The 18654-nt window shown below is 42.1% G+C and overlaps 1 protein-coding gene across 3 annotated transcripts in view; it reads right to left on the reverse strand.

The window, feature by feature from the left end:
* Window positions 1-998: 998 nt before the first annotated feature.
* LOC104336537 (VPS10 domain-containing receptor SorCS1) overlaps window positions 999-18654 on the reverse strand; it is a 311179-nt gene continuing 293523 nt past the window's right edge. The window contains exons 24-28 of one of the 3 annotated variants that reach the window (XM_075423698.1): window positions 9382-9481; window positions 4486-4591; window positions 4151-4311; window positions 2699-2817; window positions 999-1370 (exon numbers count right to left, since the gene is read on the reverse strand). In XM_075423698.1, the coding sequence (XP_075279813.1) occupies window positions 1314-1370; window positions 2699-2817; window positions 4151-4311; window positions 4486-4591; window positions 9382-9481 (543 nt within the window). In that variant the 3' untranslated portion in view covers window positions 999-1313. The remainder of the gene's footprint in view (window positions 1371-2698; window positions 2818-4150; window positions 4312-4485; window positions 4592-9381; window positions 9482-18654) is intronic. The other 2 variants (XM_075423699.1, XM_075423700.1) reach the window with 2 other exon arrangements.

Consider the following 18654-nt stretch of genomic DNA (forward strand, 5'->3'; position numbering starts at 1 on the left):
CCAGTGTCCTGGGAGGAATTGTACGAGGTATGCTCAGCTTACTTTCCTGCTGTTCCCTTGCATAGTCTACATGAACGTGTCCTGCATCCTCATTTCTAGTTGCAGTGTAAGATACAAGCTTATGTTATTGGTAGGAAATTAAATCTCGCACAAGAGCGGTCTTGGGGTGCTGGGGCTCAAAATGCCTGGCAACAATCTCAGGCCAAATCTTCCTTTATTCTCCCTCCTCTGCCCAGAGTAGCAGTAGTTTGCAGATCTGCAACCAAAGGGGTTTGCCAAGCAGGCGCATAGACTTTTCCCTGCTCCCTATTCTATGGACAAGTTGTCTTTCAAAAACATTCCACACTCCAAAACGGTCCTTGGGGTGACTCCCAAAAAGCAGAGATCTCCTGGGACTTCCCCAGACAAATCCTTATTTCAGCACTAAATGCAGCTGAGGGTGTCACTAGGGCTTTCTCTTAGACAAAATTGAAGGTGTAAGGCTGGTACAGAGTACAGTGTAAGTTCATGCTGGCAATAACCTCCTGCAAGTGCAGTATGGACAGACCTCCCTGCCAGCAATGCATGCTAGTTCTGTTCCATCCAAGGTCAGGAGGCAGGAAGTTATCTTTCAACAGTGCTATCAGTCAGATGCATTGGTGTGATTAGGCTAAAAAAGCTGTTTAAAAAAGAGCCTGGCCTTGTGGTTGGAATCACCCACACTTGCGCTCAGCCTCCTCACAGCTGTGGGGCACAGACAGCAGCTGCAGCTAGAGGAACGAAGGGCAGAGTCCAAACAAAGACATAAACCAGAGTGACCAAGAATATTTTCAGTGCCTTTAGACTCCAGTGTGATTTTTTTTTTGTGTGTCCTATGAAAGTCTGCCGGGGCGGCTAACACTCCCGCAGCCCAGAGTGCTAAAAGAGCAGTTAAATCTAAAGCCAAGAACCCTAAATGCCCCCTCCCACCTCCCCCAGCCCTTCTCCCCCTACATCCCAGCCCACCCCTCTCCCTAAAGAAGACACCCCCATGCATATTCTTGGCCTATATCATTATGAATTTTCTACAAATTAGAGACAGATCAGAAAAAAGAGGGTGGAGGGGTTAAGGGAAGGGCCGCAGGAGTGAATAGTGATACCAGTTCCTCTCCCCCCAACCCCACTAAAACTGAACACCTGTACAATGCAGTTCCACTATGGTCTCAGTATAATGTCCACATGCACAGGCTTAAAGCTAAAAACCCTTTGTCATCTGAAGAATTAAAAAGTCCAAATACAGTGAGCTCTCCTCTTTTTTAGATACAGATATACATCGGTGTCCTCAATTCAACCATTTACATAGGTAGGAATTTCTTTTGTGCTCTGGGGCTCAGCAGCTGTGGAAATACTTCCTGTGGCAAAGAAAAAACAAAATAAAAGAGTCAGTAAATAACAAGTGCATTTAGCCAACAAAGATGTTTGAAGGTATCACCTTGCTGGCCTTTGGGATTTAGCTGCTCCAGACTGACATGTTCTTTCCAGAAATGTTTTCTTGATACTCAAAACACTGAAGGTGATGTTCTATTCTTTTGCTAATGAAGATGATTCACCCATGTCGAACAGAAGAGGGAGAGGCCAGAGCAGAGGGGTGGAGGAAAGGAGAGGATGAGGTCCTCAGAGGAAATGTGTAACTCATTTGCAATGATAAGGTGTTGGAGATTTCATACATAACCCTAAGGTTTGCATTTGGAAAAGAAGAGCCTATACCACTCACATCCAGAAAATAGGAACTGTGGGTTTTTGCTGCCAACGTTTAGAGAGAAAATTAAATGATCCAGGGACATTCATTCAGATTCCTCCAAGGAAGGGTCCCCAGATTTTAGTCAAAGGGGTTGAAAAAAACTGGCTTCTGAACAAGCATACAAAAGAGAAACACCCAATTATAGTCTTGCTTTGTTTTCCCCAAAGAAAGAAAACTCATTAAAAAAGAAATTGCTGATTTCCAGAAACAGATGAGGTGTTTGTACAGGAGAGTGAAGAGCTTTTGCACTTTTTATTCTGTTCACACCTAGGTCCAGACCTTTTCATTTTGTCACTGAGCTCTGATTCAGTTTCCTCATTCATCTCACTGCCAGGATGGAATAACACTCTTAGGAAGCATGTTGGACTGATTCCTTTTGGCAGAGAATTGAGTCTAGGTATCCCACACATTTACCTTTTGTGCTCACTAGTGCAGTTACAGGTACAAACCAAGGAGTTACAAAGGGCCAATTTCTGGTTACATACAGTGTCCTGTAGCACAGCTGAGAAACACACAAAATGCTGGTTATTGTAGAAAGCCAGAAATGCGACTGTTGCATCAAATGAAAATCTACCCCCAAAACTGGCTTTTGACTACTCTGATCCTAGAGGCTTCAGGACTTTAGCTCCCAACACCAGCAAGAGCAGTTTTGAAGGTACCTTGAATACAGCTAGCAGGTGACTGTCTCTTGCCGCTTCAGTCTGAGTGACCAGTGAAAATACATTTCCCTACGACTGGAACAGCATGAACCATGGTCATTACATTGTTTTAGAAAGAAGAAGCTCAAAGCCGATCTAACTCTATAAAGAGAGTTCCTGATCTGAAATTGGGTGTTTCTCCCTTAGCATCTTACATCAATTTTGCCTTGGAGGCTTCTGGGGGGAAAGAGAAAAAAACCAAAACAAACAAAAAAGAGAATTGTTAAAGGTTAGGACCCACCGCTCCGGGTCTTGGCTTGAAACCTCTTGGTGATCCACAAGCCTTTTGGAAGTCCTCTGTCCAGACTACCTTGGCTGCATTTCCTTTCCTTGGGTTCTGGACTGTGGCCTGGGGTTGCTCTGTATGGGGAACACCACATGGGAAGGTTGGTCCCCTCACTCCATCCTGTGTTCTGCTAAGCAGGGATGTCCAGGTCTGCTGATGAATAGCTGCTTAAAAGCTTTTAATAGCTACCAGATCTCTCCTTCGTGAAGAGGTGAGGAGAGATCAGTATTCATTGCAGTGGGGCTTCCAGCTTAGACATCAGTTTCATCAAGAGACTTTCTTCTTTTTCCTCCCAGGTTGTTTCACAGGCCACAATCTTAGCACATCACATTCCCTCCTTTAATTTCTCTTCCCCTTGCTCCCTCTCTGCAGTAGCTATGACTCCAAGCCTACTTTAGCAAATGCTCCCATACATTTTAGGGACATCCTCAGGTGGGACTTAAGGTTTGGTTAAGCTGGTGAAACTGTGCAAGTAAGTGATCTCAGTCATGACTATGCTTCACTCCTGTCTAATTCAAAACAGCTATAAACTTTAATTCCTCTAAAATAGGTCCGTGTCCTTATTTGCAGGGGTCCTGCAGACCTCTGGTCTGGGTCTGCAGAAATGCCACCTCAAAAGTGAAGCTGAGCAATGCTGGAGCAACGCCCGACCAATGCTGGCTTTAGCAGAACATGTCCGCAGGATGAAACCTCCCTGCTCCATCCTGACACTTCTACTGTAGTCATGGTAACAGAAAACATAAGCAATTGTGTGACTGATCCCAGTATGCCCGCTTCAGGTCTATTCACTTTACATCCTATCAAAGCCTGCTTTGCAAATTTGGAACCACAGAGGCCTGTGGGACAATTCAGCCTGAGGGAAACCCAGCTGCCCAATGCTGAGATCCCAGGTTTTGCTTGATTTCCCTGGGGATCAGCCAGGCTAGCATTGCTGCTGTCAACAAGGTCCAGCACAGCACAAAGGCCACAACAGTCAAAACATTAACGAATATTTAGCTTCTAGATCTGACTTACCGAATCACCTGCTCACCTCCATGTTCCAGGTGAGGGTGGCTGAAGTTCTCATGGGTATGGGGTTTATCCCCGCATCTATATCAGCCCCAGTAAAATAAATTAAATTGCCTTATAGCGCAAGTTAAGTGCCAGCAGGATTTTTGAGAAGGGAAGGGGATCTACATAGAGCAACTAGGAGAGAGGAAAAGGCCTAAAGTTGTTCCCCTCCCATTCATCACATGGCAGTGAGGGAGAGGAAAGAGTTAGCAAGGTTTCCTGTAGCAAAACTAATGCTGCAGCAGAAGAGGATGGGAGGAGGAGTGTGCAGGAATATGGGAAGGGGGAGGCTGAGAGAAGGGTTAGCCAATTATAAGTCAGAGTCTGATCAGCTGCAGGATGCTGCAAGTTATTTACCTATGGGCTGGACTTCCAACTTCTCATCTACTAGTTGCTCAGGGCTCATCAGCTCACTTTGAGGGACATTAGGTATGCTTTCCCTCTGACTGACTGGACTGACCATCTCTTGCTCTTTTTCATTCTGCATCTGTGCATATATATTAAGGCCAGGAATCTTCCTAAAACATTAACAGAAATCATCATTGTGGGATACTCTGGCAGATGATGTAGTATCAGCTTTTACAAACCACGAAACAAATCACTGTGAAAAATAAAACCCAGCAAAACAAAACCCAAACACCTCAGTGAAAGGCAGCAATGGGGAGAAACAAATGGCTCAAGGAGGGTCATACCTTTTGAACTTGTAGATTACAAACACAGCTAGTCCCACAAAAATGACAGAGAGGAGCATCAGCATAGCTGAACCACTGTGACTGGGAGTGAGGTCCACCAGGGGAGCTGCAAGAGAGGGGGAGAAGGTTAGAGCCATCCCCAGCCTGGAGTGAAAGTTGCTCCCTCCAGAAATACAGTTCATTCTCCCATTATTGCACTTGCAGCAGGCCTCATCTGTCCAAACATCTCCACGCTCCTCTCCCTTTCTAATCTATCTGGGAGGAAACCTGGGTTCAGACCACTTGTGGTGCTCAACCTACGCCTTCACATGAAGTCCCATAGCTTTCTCCTTAGCAGCTTCTCTTTGGCCTGTTAGAGGACTGCCTGAAACACACTCTCTCATATTGCAGACAATTACCTAAGGTAGTTGCAAATGAGGTCACTTGGGTACCAAAACTGGCATTTTCTGGATGATCCCGGAGCTACCCACGGGCTAACTTGTCCTGTTGACTTTCTATTTTGCTTAGAGCTCGTCTGGGTAGCTCCCAGTGCACAGTGAATAACGAGCAACTGGCTCCTCAATTTTACTGAAGCAATAATGCTCACCAAATGTATTGTGCTCTGCTCAGTCCTGTTCCTTCCCAGCCAGAAGAGCAGTGCCCTTCATGGACACCGCCTCAGCATCCATGCCTTGTCATGGCAAGCTCTTCTCACACCTCTGACATTTTCAGTTTCTTTTTTTATGCCTTTCCTACTCTTCTGAACATGTTCTACTCTCTTTCCCCCGGTGCCCTGCTCTCTCTCCCAGAAGGCTTCCATGCAAGAGTGCATAAGTTCAAGAAAAAAAAACCACATCAGAATGAACCCTAATGAAACAAAAAGTCTCTCTGTGCTTCTCCTCAGAGTTTTGTTCACCACCTTCTCATAGCCCCTTGCAAAACAAGCCCACACAAAACAGCCAGAAGCATGGCTTTCCCAGAAATAGAAAGTAAATTGTATTAAACAGAGAGCTTCTATCACTCTCATACACACACACAAACAGAAAGGCATCTAGCATCCAAAAATAGGCACACATTGGCCCAGTAGTCTACATTGTTCGTGCAGACACTAATAAAACATACTGTAGACAGACCTGCAGCTGTAGCTGTGCCGTTACATGGAGCTAGATCACACAGCAGATACACCCTCACCCGCTGTCTCTCTGGCATTACACACAGAACAAGGAGTAGGTAGTGCCTTCCTCTGCCAGGCAGTCAAAGTTAACTTGAACCACTGTCGCACACAGCCTCTTTCTGTTGCCCCTTTTCATGTGCACTCAACAGACCCATTCTAAACCAGAGGCAGAAGACACAAGAAAACATACACACACAAGGAAACACTTACCCAGGCAATCAATCACATGCACACGTTTTCAGCTGTCACACCCAGCCTGATAAAGCCAAAATTTACAAAGAGAAGTGAAAAAAATTCTCCTTCCCACATGAAGCAGGCTGTCCTCAGGAAGGAGAGGCACCAGGATGAAATGGCCCGTTCTTACGAATTTCTCACACATCTCCACTCTGTCCCCTTTGTGTCTGTATTTTGTGGGTCTCTGCAGTTCTGTGGGATGACAAAGTGGCTCTCCAACTGATTCAGGCTCAGCATCACTCAATGTTCTTGTTATAATGATGTGCTGAGAGTCTGGTAATAAACAGCTATTTAACTGCTTTGCGAGGACTATTGGCTTGTTTTACTCTGCCTCAGAGTTGAGGTTGTCTGTAAGGTTGGGGACATTATTTTATTTTTTCTTTCATGAGAAGCAGGAATGAACATGATGAATGGATTGCAATCTGTTGTCTGTAATTGCCATAAATTAATCCTTCATCCTGTGTGGCCTGAACAAAGAGGACGGAGGTGTGAAACGTGCTGAGCCCAACACCTATCATTCTGTGCTCCAGGGAATGCATACAACGCACACACACAGAGGCTCATTTCTACAGGTTCTGCTTCAATATCCACACCAAGCTAGTTTAGATACCTGCACTTTTGTCCCCTGCAGCTCTTCTGCTGCAGAAATTTTTGCTGTGCATGACCAGGCACACATAGAGGGCGGAACGCATACGTGCACTGAGGCATGGGAACATAAATATAGGTATACATATACATGCGTATGCACTTACACAAACACATGCTGAGCTTTGTGGTTCAGTCAACTACAGCCCATAGCTACCAGGAGTCCAACACAGAGTCGTAGTGAAAAGGCTGGGAAAGAAGGGGTACAACAGACCAGAGCAGCACCTCTGGGCCATGTGCATCCTCCTGGACAGTTTTCTAGGGACTGCTTCTGGTGCTGGCTTGTGTTCCAGGTTTCCCTGCTTTATTTTACTTATTTTTTGGTAAAAATTTGGATCGTAAAAGGACAATTCTTCTTTTTCTTTGACAACCAAAACACTAGTTTTCAGCAGTGCAGGAAATCTCTTTTTTAGCATTTTTTCGAATTCTAAACTATTCCAAATATCTGATGTCATGAAATTGGGCCTTTTATTTAGACAGGGAATGGAGTCATGACCTCTGCAGCTTGGTAAGGAGCCATATTCTCTCAAAGACCTCACAGTGGCTGCTCTCTGGGCTTTTTAATATCTAGTTTGGCAGTCCAGGCTCATTTTGCGTTCTTACTGAATCATATTTCTGCAAGAGACAAAATCCTGTAGTGTTCCTATAGGACACTGTGAAGCCAGTTACAATAATCACTCACATTTCACTAGTGGCTATGAAGAAAAGTACAACAAAGCCTACCTCACAGAACTAATGAGTGTTTGTATCTATTATGGACAAAAAGTACTCATTCCTGGTGTGTGTGTAAATACAAATAAAAATGTGCATTTTCGGTGAGCACAAAGATCATGTATTTACACAGCATGTCTGAGCCAAGCACCCTCTACTTCAGCCTGAGCTAGCAAGAAACAGGCCAGCACATGCCTGGAGGCCCCATGGTTATTTAGCATGGCAGTATGCCATGCTGATAGACCCTGCCTTTTGGTTCATTCAGGGCAGCAGACAAGGTTTAGTAGCCCAGAAAAGTGCTACAGTACCTCCACTAACTATCCAGCTTTGTGACTGGAGGTACCCAGCTTTTAGCCAGGTCTGAGCATGAATGGAGCAGCTGGGGACCCTCATGTAGAGGTGCCAGGAATTCCTCTCCAAGAAGTTGCAGGAGGCTCCTACATAGAGCTCGAAACTTGGATCCAGATTCGCCTTGTATTAAAAGCAGGGCTGAAGATGTCTCATGTTTCATCTGTTTCCAATACATGAAATCAGGAATAGCCCTTCAGTAGCAAGAGGTAAAGATGAGCTTTTCCCAGGAATGTGATTCTTTCTAAACGTAATTTTTTAGAAAAGGCCTAAAGGATATTCAGGGCCAGAGTAGTCATGTCTAAATGTTCATTTGGGATTTGATCTTGACTTTAATCAACATTGACCAAAATGGAAAACAGCCATGTGCATTGGCAGAGTAAATGCCCAGAAACAAATTTCAAAAATTATGAGCAATTGCAGGCAACTCCATGTTTGAAGCTCACATTAAGATACATTTCTTTTAAGAGATGGGCATGCGCGTTTTCAGAAAGTACAGATAGTATCACTGGTCATCACTGAAAATTCAGGCCAAGGATTGCTTCTCTGATAATACCTACTATGTAAAGTGTATATTAATTTAAATCTTAAATGTAAAGTCACACAATTCTTCTGTCACGTGTCTACTACCTTTTTTTTAATTTACAATCTACAGGAAAAAAAATCAAACTCACTTATTAAGCTGTTTGCTTTTTTTTCTTTAGAGATGAATGAGCTGTGCTGTATCTCTGCTTTTTTATGCTTTTGGTTCTAATGTGTCTAAAAGTAAGCATTTGATCATTTGTTTCACAGCTAATGGAAAGCAGAAACATGCAGCAATGTTCCCAGGGCAGATATTAGCAAGTTCTACTTAGGAAAAATGATATACTGCAAACACCAAGGCTTTCTTCTGGAGGGATTTACATGCAGTTGCATTATACCCTTCCTTAACAGTCTCTTTTTCCTTCCCTTTATGGACAAGGCAGCTTGTGGACTGACACCAGCTTGGGCAGACCTGTTCATACCATAAAAACCTTTCTGCAGAGCAGTTTGCTGGTACTAGCAAACAGAGGGTTTTAGTTTGCAAGCTGGCGAAGAAGCTGATACCAAGTGATCAAAATTATCAGCAGTTCCTGGAGAAAAGGAATTCCTAAAAATCCTGAACATGGATTTGTTCATCCCATCTCTTGTGACAGTTAAACAGGGCTTCTGCTGTGAAATGAGGGTTTAGCATACAGAATAGACAGACACACATGTAATTAAATATCAGGACTTGGAGATGTCTCATTTTGAGACAGGATTAGTTAAAGTCCGAACTACTTAATCTTATCTACGTGCATGTGTAAATTGAATCTAGTCTTTCAGACTGCTGAACAACTTCTGAACTGTGCTTAGTTGCTTTGATTGTTTGTTGACTCTAGAATATCTGAATATATCCAAGGCTAGCTGTTAACCTTTGCACTGTGTGATCCAGGCTGAATACGCCATGGTGCTTCTTAGCTGTTAAATATTTCAGAGACAGTCAAGAATTACACATTTCTACTGCTACTTATACTGCATTTCCAACAACAACAGCAAATTCTTGCACATAAGTAAACAAAAGGATTAGATGTAAATGCAAAAGCCACTATATCTTTTTGGCATGATAAAGAAAGGGGAGGTAGACCAGGCATTTTAATGTCTGCCCATACACTGAGTTGTTATTGTGACATAAAAATAAGAAGTGTTTAAAATACAGTTGATAGCACACTATTGCCATCAAGAAATACATTGCTTGCTGTGATACAGAGCAACAGACCGAGTCTACACAGAATGAGGATACTGACCTGCTGTTAAATGGGCAGCATGGACAAAGATTTGAACCCCTGGCTTCAACTCAAAATGGACCAGGTTTTGGTTCAGTTTCTGGACCGTTGTTTCTGAAATCTGGAAAAAAGGAGAAAATAAGAAATGTATTTGTTTCTTGATAATTGGCTTAGGTTGCCAATAGGTGGGTAGGAAATAGAGCTGCACGCAAAGCAAAGATTTTGCAGAGGCACCAGACTTTCTGAGAGCAACTTCCTATCACCTTAGAAAGAGGGAGTTTGTGAAAGCTGAACACATCTGCCAGCATTATGTCCAGAGTGGTTTGTGTACCATTAGCAATGACTGAGAGCAACAAGTTGCCCTGTTACACCTCTGTAGGGGCGACCCAGCAGCAAAAGGGAATTGAGTCCCAAAGGAACATCATACCCACATGCGCAAGTGTCTTCAGGACCAGTCAGCAACAGCACATCGGTGAACTCCGTTTACTATTCAAACAAAGAGAAGCATTTCAATTGTTCATATTCCTTTGCTCATAACAAATAACTTATTGCTCATTGAGTGGCCAGCTCTGTGCTCTTAGACCATGTTCATAACATGTGATGTGCCTGAATCAAAATGAATAGTTTAAGTCCCTATCCCAGCCTGCACTGAAATTTGAAGTCCTAAAATTAAAATTTCATTTCATCCGCAGGTGGTTTCAAGCTACCTGCTTCCTGATCCTTACGTACGTACGTACCAGAACCAGCTCGAACCTGAAAGTATTTACTGACTACAGAGTGTGGCTTAAACAAAATGCATGTTCCACCTATTCTTATGGGTTACACGCAGAGAAAACGCTCTTATATTCTCTCTTTCATGCTAGAGGCATTCCATGGAGCTTTTAGATCACTAGATTATCTTGCCGTAACTCTAATGACAACAATAGAGTTCCAGCAGAAACGAAGCAGGCTATGCCTCCTTAAAGGACACAAAAAAAAAGGTGAGCATTTGCTGAGATAAGACTCCATGCAATCTGTATTTGTACAGTGCGGAAGCCAAGTTTTGGTCCAATCTGTTGGTAAACATTCCTTTTTTTAAGTCAGTTTGTCACAACAGGCACTGAGCCACTTTCTCCATACCACTCAATTCTATCCAAGAAGTTCCAGGCGTGTTGCCATTAAAAGCAAAAAATCCAGAAAGATTAATCAAGGAATGGAGGCCTATAGACGTGGTGTTGACAGTTTGTTTCATGTCTTTTGTATGTTCATTTGCTAGACGTTTCATGTATTTCATATTTTCTTCTAGCAGTGAGCAATTTTCTAACTGAACATAGCCACTGTTCTGCATGTTGGTTTATTAGGGAGAGGTAGTTGGAAAACTGCAAAAAAAACATCCCTGCCCCACATCCCTTAACAGGCAGTTGCTGAGAACGTTGTGTTTTTACAGCCATACTGAGACCAAGCGGAAACGTATTCTAGTGCTCACCACTTAATTTAACTTGTTTTAAAGAAATCCTTATTCCTTCTTGAAGATTAATGAAAAATTGTCAGAAAAAAGAATGTTCCAATAACTTTCACATCATCTTTTTCATGTTCTTCATTTTTGTCTGGTTGAGTTATTTCAGTAAATGCTACTCAGATAGGATTAGATGTTCCTTGGCTATCATTCATCACGGTATGAGATTTATCTGCCTCTTTTATTTTTTTAAGATTCTTAATGGTTCTTTCAATACTTTTGGCTTGCATACTTCATTTCTGGCTGCTGATCACTTGAATAGGTGCCTTTGGTTCAATATCAATTTGGCAATAACTCTTACAGGCATTTTATTTACATTTTTTAATATATCTCTTTAAAGTTTACAATTTTTTCATGAGTGCCAGAATAAGCAGTAAACACACTTCTTCCAATAGCAAGAAAAAGTACCACCTGCTTACAAAGAGCCATCTGCTGAGCTCAGAGCAGCAGGGATGATGACACAAAGATGTGCAGTACATGAAGAAAGCCTGGGAAGCAAATTATATTCCTCTTTAAGAATCTGAGCATATTAATAAACAGACTGACAACTATAAAGAGGGCTTCATCTCTAAAACCGGAGCAACAGATGCAGAGTGATATGCTGTAAGCCAGGTACGTTAACGGCTCACGGAAATAATGGGGAAAATACCATCCTGGCCATTTCCAGTCCCAAACATGACCTAACTACTCTCCTCTGCACCCCTGCATGGATTATCTTTGTTTCTGCTCTGAGATTTTGATGCTGCTGGAGCAGCTAAGCTTATGCAAAAAAGCAACTGCAAGATGGTAAACTGCAGAAAAGAGCCAGCCACGTGGCAGTCATTCCTATTCCACACATTGTGATAGCTGCACAAAATGATCAGGGAAACAGCAGAGGTAAAAACCATATGCAATGCCTTCTATACAAAAAGAGGCTTAATGTGATTTATAACTGACAATGCAGCTAGCAAATGTTGCTATCTAGTACTGGAGAATGGTTTCATCAAGGATTTAGGCAAGAAATGAAAGAACAGAACCTCAAGAAAGTCAGCGTGAGAAGGGACCGGAGACTTTGTTTGGCCCCAGTGACATGAAGAAACACTGAGATCTCACCCGGCCTGCCCGAGGACTCCTGCAGCACAGAGTGAGGAGAGCAAATCAACAGCATGGGCAGGGACATCACAGCTGAGAGGTGCCGTGGTAGCCTTCCGGCAGGCAAGCTGAGTGTGTGAGAGAAAGCTCAACCAATATTCTTGTCTGGCAAGCCAAAGAAAAGGAATAATACGAAGGGAAGAGGCAGTAAGAGTGGAGTAGTAAGAAAAATTAAGCAAGGCAGAGAGAAACAGTCACAACTGAAATTTGTTATTACTGTATTGCATTATTACATGATTATGAATGAGGACCTCATTGTACTGCATTCTGTACAAACGCAGTTCAGAATAAAATGATTTCTGCCTGAACCCATCAGTATCTCATCAGAAGCCTGAAATAGCCGTCACTGTTCCAGGATTACATGCAGTGTCAAAACAGGCAGCAACTGCTCATGCTGCTCAGAGTATACAGCATATTTCCATGGCTCAATTAATTATATGCTCTCCCAGTGGCTTTTTGGGTGCAACTTTTTTGCCTGAGTCTTTATGGAATCTGAACAAGTCAAAAAATGAGTAACAGCCTGAGACCTTCAAAAGCGCCAGAATTTCTTGTGAGAATCAGACATCTGCCTTCCTCAGGCAGCTCTGGAGATTCCTGACACAGGCTTCTGAGGGAAGAACAGATGCATTCAGACATGTTTTTAAAATGTTTGCTTGCTTAGTACAATATTTTCTTTTCTCTTTACATGGAAAGTTAGATTCTCTTCGAAACAGATGTATAGACAGTATAGAAAGAAGGAGAAAAATGCATTTCTGTACTTCTAAAAATTATCTGAAATAGAAACCATACACAGTGGTTTATAAACATCAGTATTTGAGATCAACGAGTAGGTTACACACAGCCAAAGCACCAAATTCACAGTAGGACTGGACACTGCTCTCCAAAGGTGGACCTGGTGCTGTTTCTGGTCCTCACAAGGTCCCAAGGGGATCTGTGAACCACAGATCACTCAGGACACTCTGAGACTGGAGAAGTGGCTCTTCTCCTCTTCTTATTTTATGAAGTCTAGCTCAGTGGATCATAAGTTATCAGACTTTACACTAGGAGTGGTTCTGACTCATATAATTTGTTTACAACATTAATAAAGTGCCTTTGAAGCAAATTTTGAAGTAAACCTCCACACTGATTTGTACCATGGATGCATTTTTGTTTAAAGAGCAGACGAGGAAACATCAAAGTACTTTGGCCTGTTTCAAATACAGCTATGCAACTCCAGTTGAACAGCTAGACCTTCAGCTGGGGAACAGGCTGGCCTCTGGCCTGTCCCTGTTCCTCTCTCACTCCTGGAGATGCAACTAACTCAGCTGTAGACAAAACTTCTTAGAATAGCAACCTCCTAATTTATAGTCTTCAAGAGTCTCCCTTGTGAAAATAATTAGCTTTCAGAATTAGTTTTGGTCCTTAACTGAGCCTCATTGACTTTATCTGCTTCATTTGCAGAATTAAGCATGATGTGCAAAAATAATTCAGTAACAGAAACCATTCCTCATGTATCATTTTTCATCAAAGGACACATAATGAATAATAATAACAGACAATTTGTGAAGGAAAAAAAGATATTCCAATTTAAAAATGGAACAAAACAAAAATTAATTTGGCTTCTCTTCGCATTTTGTCAGAATTAGGACTGTGAAAGAATCATGTGCAGCAAGAAACAGAATTATGACTCAGAAGGGCATTTTCCCATACCTTTATTGAATTTTGAAACCCCTGGTGTAAATTGGTTTAAACTAATTGAATGTGATTCAACTGCGCCAGTATGCACTAGCTAAGAATCTAGATAATTTTATAGATACTGTGTAAAGTATCTCGACTAATGAGTGCTACACTTCTATTCAATTCATTGAGTAAATCAATAAACAACTAAGGAAAGACTTACGCACATTGATTGGTAGGAAGCAACTTGAACCAGCATTACAAAAGTGAATCAGGAGTCAGGGCAAATGTGGATTACTTTAAACTGTGCCACTCACCCTGAATAACCTTGGTTATTTCACAGGGAGCCTCTAAAGCTTGAGTGCCTTAACACTAAAAAGAGCATAATCACTGACTTACAGGGTCCAGCAGGAATTTCTTGAGATCTGTTAACGAAAGATGCTAAACTCAAGTTGCCATATCCAGAGGTACTGTGAGAGCACAAAGTGGAGGACATTGCTGTGGTTACTCTGGGACTCTGGGACAAGAACTGATCAGCAAACACGAACCCAGAGAGAACCTGGACATAAAAGCCAGGGTCTACTTTAGATGAACAAAGGTGACCAGGAGTCTTGAGAATCAAGGGCTGCTCTGTACACTGAGCAAAAGATGAGAAGGCGAGAGGGCTGATAGTCAACATGGCAAGAGTTAACTTGAAGATATTAAGAGAAGATATATGGACAGCCTTTTCTACCGCATACAGGCAGCTGATCAAGAAAAGCTGACTAAAGAAAAATGTCCTTGACACAAGGTCATCTGTTTCATACTATTCCACTCTCTCCCCTCCTGCCTTTACTTCTTATATACTGGCCCAACCTTCCCTAACACCCGGTAGAAGACTTGGTCTGCATAAAAAGGTACAGAAGTTAAAAAAATCTCTCCTAGTAAACACTAGATGATTTATCCCTCTTCCTGGAATTTAATTTCCAAGACTGATTGGCACCATTTTCTGCAAGATTTTAAGGGGTTCACTGTCATGATCTTGTTGTTAAAATATTTTGGTGACTGGCACATCTGAAACATATCAGAGGAAAAAAAGTAGTGAAAGTCAATATGATAAAACACTAAAGTTTAGGAGAATGGGTGAAAAAAAGGTACAAAAAAAGACAGAAGCTCCATCTGCTACAACGAAGCAGAAGTAAAACTAAATCTGCTTGAAGTAAAGACTCCTAAGACATATACACATACAGGCTTCCTGAATGCCACTCTCCATAGTGCTCCATTCACCAAAGGTATTTCATCTCCTCAGTTCATTACTACCCATTTGATATTCAGTCATCCATGTCACTTCCTGTCTCTTTGCCTGGATACAGATACTGGCGACAGCTGCAACATGTTGAGCACAGTTGGCTACCAACCAGCCGGTACTGCCATTTGCCAAAGACTCCATCATGCCTGCTACATTGCTGATAGCTCGTTTCAGAGAAAAGATTAATGGCCTCAAATGTCATTAACTAGTTTCTCCTACATCTCTTTTGCATTCTGCATTAATGATTTTGAATAAGCCAGGTAAAAGCATGCAAATGGAGAACTAAAGGGAAACACATGAAAACACTGAAACCTTTACTTGATACGAAAACATCACTTCAGAATTCTCATGTATCTTCTGCTTACATCTCATTTGACTAACAGGAGACACATTTGCTATGCTTGACAAAAAACCTCCACTTGCAAACAATGTGGAGAGAAGATAATTTGTGATATGCATAAATAAAAAGACAACCCTTCAGAATCTTCCTACCGAAATAAAATGAGTAATCATATCTGTGCATTTGTATCACTGCCCTCTACTGATTGGTAAGTAGAGTATCTTCCTACAACACATTCATTCTGAATTGGATTAGTTCTAAAAATTACTCAAAAATTACTTGAAATGCTACTAATTAGAAGTTTGCCCTTCACTGCTGAGAAATAATTTGGTGCTTTTGAAGCAGCAGATCTGAATTCTGTAATCATCACATTCACCAAGCTCATTCACAAAGATGGTCTAACAACTGCATGCCAGCCCAAGTGGCCAACGGCAATTCTGGGTGGCTGCTTTTGTAAGATTTGGGATATTTTAGTGGTGGTGCAACAACAACATAAAAATTAAAAAGCAGCATTTTATAACTGCCAATTATTTCTACATTTTTAAGCAGTTTGGTAGTCTGTCCTCAGTCACTGTGAAATGAAGCAGGGGAACCAAGTGAGCCAATCAAAAAAAAAAAAAAAACCAAAAACGCAAATTCACAACATTCTAGTCATAAATACAAGATTTTTTGAATATGGAAAATGTTTTTGGATTCTGCAGGATGAAAAGGGCTTTCGATTTTTATGAAGCTGTAGAGAATAGGTTTACACTGACTACAGAAAGTGAAGTGGATCAAGTAATCTGAGGTCATCAAAAATTTTGTATTTATGTATTAGGTGGAATAGTCCCACACTGAGAAAACTTCCCCAGTCTCATACACAGTGTTTTTTTTCAGCTGTCAAGGACAATTAAACTTTTTAAAATGTACTTTAGTCTCCTATGGGAAATATCAGGAATGCAGAGTTCACATTTCTAAATGTAATCTGCAAATAGATATGACAATAATTGGTACTGTGTGTACATAAAAAAAAAGTAACTTGGAGTGCTTGAATGAGGGTGGTACACCAGCTCAAGGAGAAAATGACATCTACCTAAGGACTCCAGGTGGGGTCTCACCAGAGCAGAGAAGAGGGGCAAAATCGACTCCCTCTCCCTGCTGGCCACACCGCTTTTCATACAGCCCAGGATACGGTTGGTTTTCTGGGCTGTGAGCACACATTAGTCATGTTGAGCTTCTCATCAACCAGCATGCCAAGTCCTTCTCAGCAGGGCTGCTCTCAATCCATTCTCAGCCCAGCCTGTATTTGTTCTTGGAATTGCCCCATTTTGTTCCTGTATACTTTGAAGCTTCTTTTCCAAAACAGCAGAAATCATCCAGAACTATAACTCCTTTGGGTATGCACCTGCAAACACACAAACTCACATACGTGCCTTTGAATAGCTTGTTCATGAACACAAAACAGATTTCTGTTCCTACCAGAAAAGCACACTATACATCATAAAGTACCTAAGAAGCAACTTAAGCTGTTATTAGCAAAAACATCTGCTCCCAGCACTCCTCCCAGTGACTTCAGGCACAGGGAGAAGCTCTTGAATGGGCTCTGAAACATTTTGGGAAAGGGATAGTGAAAGATTAGAGGCTAAATGGATGACAAAACAGGAACAGTATCAGAATATAGCTGATATAGCTTTAGAGCTGAGGGCAGAGACACCTTTTGAGGCCCTCCCTAGGCAGTTCCCACTGAAAATAATGCCATTTTCTACTGGTCTAACTAGGAAGGGGAATGCAGTACCCACAAACAAGTAAGAAAAACATTCTGATCATCCTAATGGGAGCAGGGGAGATACTTCTCCACAAGAAACAGCTGGCTGCAAATGGCAAATAGTTTTTCTCTCTTCAAAGGTTACCTTTTGGACACTGTAGGATGCCAGAGAAGTTGCTGGAGTCCCACTGAAAATTACATTTCTTCTTGTGCATAAAAAGGGTCATGAGAGCACTGTCAGGGGCTCCTTTCTCCACAGCCACAGACATCATTTTTACAGGGGTAAAAAAGAAACAGACAAAGATAGGGAGGAACTGGCAAAATACAATATGCCGCTGAGTGCCACAGGGGAGCTGGGTCAGATATAAATTTGAAAGTTTATGGACGGGTTTCCTTGCCAATTTGTGACAGAGGAAAGGAGAAGGGAGATGAAAGACAAAAGGGAGGAAAGGTTTTGCAGAGCAGTAAATCTCCATCTTTTTTGTTTATTACATGGGTGGTGAAAATTGCAGAAGAAAGTAATTTGTCAAAAAAAAGAGATGATAGCTAAGGATGCTGAACAAGGGAAAGCTTAAGAATATGGGTGACCTAGTGGCTTGAGGTCCACAGCTAAGCTAACAAGGCTTTAGACCACTGCAAGAGGCAATTGCAACAGCCACTAACAGGTCAGGTAGATGAAAAGGCTATTAGAAAACAAGAATATGAGAAGGTGAAGATACTGTTGATACATGCACTGATGGGAAGACTTCACTCATTCACAAATTGAGGGACAAATCCAAAGAGAAATGCTAAACACTTTATGCCATCCAGTAGAGTAGCAGGCATCCAGTAATGCTAAGGATTTCACTGTAGCACTGAGATTGAGATTTGTGAGCTGATGACAGCTTTTACTCCAAAGCTCATATAGCCCACGCCAACATGGGGTATGTCTGCTTGAGTAACAGACATGCTGTGTGGGGAGGCAGAGGTACAGTGGTGCTTCACTCAGAGCTATTTCCCTTCACCCCTAGAATCTATAAGTGCTATTTCAGGGTTTTTGCCCAGCCCAGTGTTTCATCTTTTAGTCCTAATAGTGCTAGATACACCTGGTGGTCAGGACCTTTTGGGTCTGCAGGGAGATGGAGTCCTCCAGTTGTCATAACCTGCTTAAGCCTTGCACAGAGAAAACAATCCAGAGGGACTGAAGCCTACTGCCAGTATCATGAAGAGGACAGGCGGACAACCCAACCCCATCCATGTGCCTGAAAGTAATGAAGTTCTGATCTTCCTAGGTCTACCACCCAGCTCTGTCCTCCAATGCTTTCTCAGACTCTTGATGGCCTCATAAACTTTGCCTTGTGAGGTTACTCCAGTTCACATTGGCAGGAATCATCCCCTAAATCCTTCCTGCTTTCTTCCTACTCCCATGAAGCAGAACAGAACTTGAAGGGAAAGACATGACTTCATTCAAATTTATGCCAATTTGACATTACTGAGGGAAACCAAATGGGAGTCTCCACTCCTAAACAAATCTCCAATGCCTGTTTCCAGTGTTTGGGACAAAACAAATAACCCCAAAACAACACCAAAAAACCAATAAAAAAACAAAGAGGATGTAGCATGTACCATAGTCGTTGTTTAGACCCCAGTGAATCAGATGC

This window comes from Opisthocomus hoazin, chromosome 6 (assembly GCF_030867145.1).
Source record: "Opisthocomus hoazin isolate bOpiHoa1 chromosome 6, bOpiHoa1.hap1, whole genome shotgun sequence".
Lineage (NCBI taxonomy): Eukaryota > Metazoa > Chordata > Aves > Opisthocomiformes > Opisthocomidae > Opisthocomus > Opisthocomus hoazin.